General features: G+C 36.8%; 1 protein-coding gene across 2 annotated transcripts in view; it reads right to left on the bottom strand.

Annotated features, from left to right (window-relative positions):
- fras1 (Fraser extracellular matrix complex subunit 1) overlaps positions 1 to 6,000 on the bottom strand; it is a 271,118-nt gene that overhangs the window by 94,082 nt on the left and 171,036 nt on the right. For both annotated transcript variants that reach the window (XM_017306806.1, XM_008417773.2), the window contains 2 exons: positions 5,666 to 5,806; positions 431 to 725 (listed from right to left, as the gene is read on the bottom strand). In XM_017306806.1, the coding sequence (XP_017162295.1) occupies positions 431 to 725; positions 5,666 to 5,806 (436 nt within the window). The remainder of the gene's footprint in view (positions 1 to 430; positions 726 to 5,665; positions 5,807 to 6,000) is intronic.

Raw genomic sequence — 6,000 nt, forward strand, 5'->3', positions numbered from 1 at the left:
CAGACTTTAGCCCAGAGAAAAGTAAAATAAAATCTAGATGCGTTTCAGTTTTATTTGTAACGTAAATTTACCAAAATAAAGCTAATCTGATCTGATAAACAAGTAAATATGGCTTTATTTTAACAAATACAACATAACAGATGAACATCCAGTCCAGAAACAGGAAAACCGTTTGTCCGCCGTCACAGGTGGCCATGCTAACTAGCTTGAGCATTTCTCTGCAGAGAGCAACATGGGGAGTGAGTAGAGGGATGAGCAGCAGCACACTGAGGATGACTGACAGCGCTAAGCCCCGCCTCCTGGCTCTGATTGGTTGTTTCTAGTTAGCACTGGGACAAGGCAGAGTAGCTTGGTTTTTTCATAGGTTATCTGTCTCATACCATTCTTATAAAAGTTGCATTCTGCAACTGTAAACATCTGATCCACTCACCTGGCTTTGTTTCTCAGGTGTGTGAAGTGGACCCGACCACGCTGCAGCTGTGCCCACGTGAAGGTGTCGTCTTTGTGTAGCTCTCTCCTCGTTTTCCCTCCATTTTCTCCTGCTTCCTCCTCCGTTAACAGGACCAAACGACCGTTGTTTGGTTCCTGAACGAGCTGGAAGCTCATCCGCCCAGAGGGACTGTCGGGGTCCCTGACCTCCAGCAGAGAGGGCAGCAGGGGGGCGGAGCCACCGATGGGAACCAGCAGGGAGCCGTTGATGTGGAGGACAGGGCTGTGGCGGTTCACTGAGGAAAACAAAAACCACAACGTCACATGTGGCGTTCCTCAGGGCTCCATCCTCAGACAACTTTTATTCAATAGGTTATATGGTGCTACAGCATGTCTTATGTCATCTATGCTGACGGCAACCAATGACCACATTCCTATCACAGAGTCAGCAGCTGTGTCTCCACACTGTAAAAACACAAAATGTTACCAAGTGGTCTAGTTTCTAATTCAAATATCTTAAATTAAACTAACTTACAAGTAACGTTTAAGAAAGATTAAGTCAATAATTCCTTAAAATGATTTGAAAAAAGCACAACTTCCCCAGAACATTACAAAACATTTTTTTACGTATGTAAGTGAAATAATTTGCCAGTAGAGCAAAGTAATTTTTCATCCAAATTAAGGCATTATCTACTTAAAACAAGCTGCTGTGTCCTTCTGAAAAGCTGCTTGTAGCTTATTTTAAGTGTTAACAGTATATTTGCACTAAAAATAGAATAAAATACTTGGTAAGATTTTGTATTTGTTTGTATCACACAGTCCATTAAAAGTTAAAGTGTCGAATCCTTAATGCTATAATCGCCAGATGGCTCAATTATGAATATATTATACTTACATCCATCGGCGCCATAACTTTTAATAACTTATCACGTGAACAAACTTTTTAAATTTTAATTGCATTTCTTGTTTAATGGAAACACAGCAATGGCAAAATTGTGTTTTTTCGACAGCAGAATATCAAAATATAATGTAAATGCAGTTAGTGCATCTATAATTTCAAATAAGTCAACAAAATAGCTAAAGATCGACCTCTAACTGGCACTAATGAGGCTGAAAACTAAAAATCACAGGAAACCTCGGTGTTGCTGAATGCTCAGACATAAATTTTAACATCAACAAAATGTTTATTACTAAATCTGCATATTACTATCATAAAGAATACATGATTTATTGATGTAAAAGAAAACTAGTCTGAGCAGAAAAACCATTAAAGTACATTTCTATTGAGATCTTTTTAAATTTTCATATTAAATATATATATATATACTGGTAAAAACTATAGAATGCATCAATCTACACCACATTTCCATTATTTTTAATAAAGACCTGAACCTCATAATTACTGTAATCAGTACATTTTTAAACCTTTCAGATGGTTCAGCTTAATGGATAAAACGACAGCCGGGCAGTGTGGTGGGTGTGAGTGGGTGCTAGGGGTGAGAAAATGCAGTGAAAGGGAAACGGGTGGGGGAGGGGCAGCTCACTTCTGAGAGAAGTAGCGTTGTGAAACAACTCGGTGCTGGTGTGGCATTTTAGAAACAGGCTTTAATTGGAGCTGGCTGAACTTTACACGTGAACTTTTTAAAGATCAGCTCTTTTTCAGATGCTTCGATGTAATCTCATTATATCGCCTCTAATGATGCCAACAGCCACTCTGAAACCTCAAACTTTTAGACAAGTAATTATTATTACAAATGGGAACAACTTTATAATTTAAACCACTAGTGAAGGGGGGAGTGGGGGGTTATTCTTTTATTGGGTGGTAAAAATTATTTTTTAAAGTTTTTCTTTCCTTTTCTTTTTGATTGAGTCATGAATTAGTACAGGCCTCGAGGCTAAAACTGTTCGTTATTTCAGAAGAAAGGGGCATTTATCTCAAAGGGAACACAATTATATATTTTTCTCTTTAACACATTTTTTTTCATAAATTGTTTCACAACTGCCGCCTTCCCCAAAAGGCCTGCGGGATTGTCACTTATAGGTTCGCAGCATCTAAAGATAAATGAAAAAAACAAGTGCAAGGCTCCTTAAATGACTAAAATCCACAGTCAAAGCTTTATTCTTTGTGATTCAAAGACAAATTAAATCTATACGTCACACAGTTAATACTAGCTGTCTAGCTTAATAGATTTGTGAATCAGTAATTCTGCTGCTGTCATAATAAAGTTTTACAAACTGTCATCCATTCTGAAATATAAAGACACTCAGAATAAATGTGAAACAATTGAGGTGATCTAACGGCAATATAGTAAGACGAACTACGTCTGTGTTTGAGCTGAACTTAATGGAAAACAAGATTTGTTGTGTTTTTGTAGCCATAAAACGAGAAAGTTTTAACCAAAACCAGAAGGGTTACGTCTCATTTTCTGTCAAATCATGCTAGTGGTAGAATATCAGTGTTCACTGAACTCCTGTCTTCACTTGGATAAAAATGGTAAACCAACATGGCTATCGGATATTTTAGCTGCCATTTTGTAAGTTGTCAAACTCTGTTGTTAGATTGACTGGTTGAAAAAGATCAACTTTTATTAGCTGTTCAATTGATTTGCAACAGCTGTAAGGTTGGCTCTGTCCAGTAGGTGGCAGTAATGCAGCTGTACGCTAGTTGCTAACCACCATAAAACATCAGAAGAAATAATAAGGTCGACTCTGCAGCTAGCAGCTAGCTTGACTCTGATAAGCTACTAGCTTGACTTCCAGCACTTGTCACATAAAAATACATTATTTAATTTTTTTTGTTTTTTTTTTTTGAACAGCACCAACGATCCTAAAAGCTGGTAGAAGAAGTTTAGTTCTTCCATAGACCAGGTTGTCAAAAAATAGGTGAAACACTGCTTTTGGCTGTTAGCTTACCTCTCATTAGCCGTTAGCTCGATTATGACTTCAAGCACAGCTCAGATTAGGTCTTAGTAACACAAATTAAAGGTTGGCCCTGAATACCACAGATAGCTATTTATTTATTACTGCTGTTGTTGTTATTATTAGCAGTAATATCTCAAAATCTCAAATAACATCTGAACTGTGATCAAAACGCTGACTGCTACCGGAGATTCTTCCTGTCCAAATAAACACCATTCACATCGACTCTGGTAAGTTTTAACATCACTTAATTTTCCTTTGGGATGAATAATGTGTTTTTAATGTGAACTTAATGTCTGATCAGACTAACTGTAGTTTTAGCAGCTGGTAGCTTCTTAATTAGCTGTTAGCTTAGCTTTTGCCTTTACTCTGATCTACTGCTTTGTACATTTTCAGCTTGTTTTGAATATATTTTACATTCAAATGGCCAAAAACACTGAGATCTAATATTTTCGTTTACTACAAGTTTTTAGGTGCCTGTACATTTTGAAGCTACAACTTTATTTAGTTTTAAAGTAATGCAGCAACATATTCTTTATCTGAGTTTTTTTTATCTCAAAAATGCTTTCATCTTTATTTTTAAAACAGAATATATTTCGTTTTTTACACTACTACCAACGCAAAGCCTCAGTTTCTCTCCATGTGTAACTCCCAGGTTATAAATTAGTCTGTTATTATTAAGATCAAACTGTATCTGATCACTTCTCAGTCTTGGTTCTAAAGGGGAACAACAGCAAGATAATTTCAGCGTATTATTTAGTCATGAGAAAATCACAAATCCAAACATGATGCTATATGTAAACTTTAAAAGCAGGCCCTCTCTAGATTCAATCAAACGGAATGACGCTGTGGGATTTATAACCCTGGGAAGTTTAGGATAACTTTTCTGTTGCCTAGCAACAAGCCATGTGGTTCTTCTGTGACGTCCCTAGGTCATCTGCATCATTTATGAGCCCATCTCAGTTTTATTTGCTTGCTATAACTGCACACATGCACTGAAGTTATGTAAGACATCGAATTTCAATATTTATTTAATATGAAACCTTAAGAAGTAAAAAAAAAAAATTGTCTTAAAATGCATTTCCGGTTTATTTTATTTATTTTACCAAACATAGTATTTCTCTGTAAAGATTCATTCACAACTTTGACATAAACACTGGAAAACAAGCTAATTGGGACAGGAAGTCACAGCTCTAACTTTATATATTTATATTTATGCAGATTTTTGTTCATTTTTACTTGAAGTTTTCCAGCTGGCTTGGGCCTGCAGGCAAGTCTACCAGCTGATATTTAGCATGTTCAGCAGGCAGGAGACCTGGGTCAAGTAGCTAAATGTTTTTTTATCACTCACTTTTTTAGTCACTCACAGACATACGAAAAGAGCCATAATAAAAACTGGTTAAAGTTTACAAAATGCTAATAAATGCCTATTTCATTATCGTCTTTAACACAGGAAACTGCATATTTAAGTGTGGCACCTGTACAATCTTTTAAATCCAGATTAACACGAATAAATAAAGGCCAAAAMTATGTGTGCATCCATTACGTAAGCAGCCTGGGATTTCACAGTTTTTTTTAAATCATCAATTTTTGAATTAATTGTGACCTATTAGGCATTAAACAGGTTCGGAAAGGTCTCTGGGATATACAAAAATTGTTTTTCTATAATGAGATTTTAGTCTGATCAGTTCCATCACCAGAATGACCAGAGGCCCCAGGTTTAGGGCCTCTGTCACTTTAAATCCAAATAAGGATGGCCACGCCCCTCAACTCAGCATCTTCGCTTGCATCTCAAAATGGCTTCATGAAACCAATTATGAATCCATACATATTTGAAAGTCGAAAGTGATTTCTGAATAGTTAGACAACAATAAAACACTTGTCTTTTTCAGAGCTCCACTGACGTTGCTAGGTAACGGGCTGGATTCCGCTGAGGTTGCTAGGTAACGACTCAGTTCGTTCTGATTTGCTACTTTACGTTCCGAATGTTTCTGAAATGGCTCATTTTCCAGACACCAAAAAACGTGAACTTTTTTAAAAACGTTTGAGCTGTTTTTAAAAGTAGTAAAAACCCAAATGTAAGTACAAAAAAACTGTAAAATGTAAATTTTACATCATGAGCCCCTTTTAAAAAATAAATAATTGACCAAATTCAAATCCGATTTTTAACCCCCACTCCTGGTATTTTCTTTAAACTATAGTGCTAACTCTATGAATCCACATCTCAGCTCAGATTCTCATGCAATCTGAGAAACAATGAGAAATTAGAAACATCTCCAGGCATTGACATGTCCTTCCAGTGGCATAATGTTATTACCGTGGCAGGTTCTCGTCTTCTGATCGGCATAATATCCATGTCCACAGTCGGGAGTGCAGTATCCTTCCATCAGGAAAGTCTGGTCACGACACACTAAGCAGCGTCCAACGCCGTCGCACTGGACGCAGTCCGAGGAGCAAGCTGAAGAAACAGGACACCACAGGCAAGAGTGAAGGAGAATTTTATTTTAGAATTTCCTTTTTTTCTGTGCAGAACTTTCATTGCAAAAAGAAAGCTAAACATAAATATATATATATACACACACACACCTGGTGCTCAGTGTATAGAGAGAAAAAAACCAAGGTTTGAGCAGAGTAAAGACCTATATATATATA

This window comes from Poecilia reticulata, linkage group LG9 (assembly GCF_000633615.1).
Source record: "Poecilia reticulata strain Guanapo linkage group LG9, Guppy_female_1.0+MT, whole genome shotgun sequence".
In the NCBI taxonomy this organism is placed as follows: domain Eukaryota; kingdom Metazoa; phylum Chordata; class Actinopteri; order Cyprinodontiformes; family Poeciliidae; genus Poecilia; species Poecilia reticulata.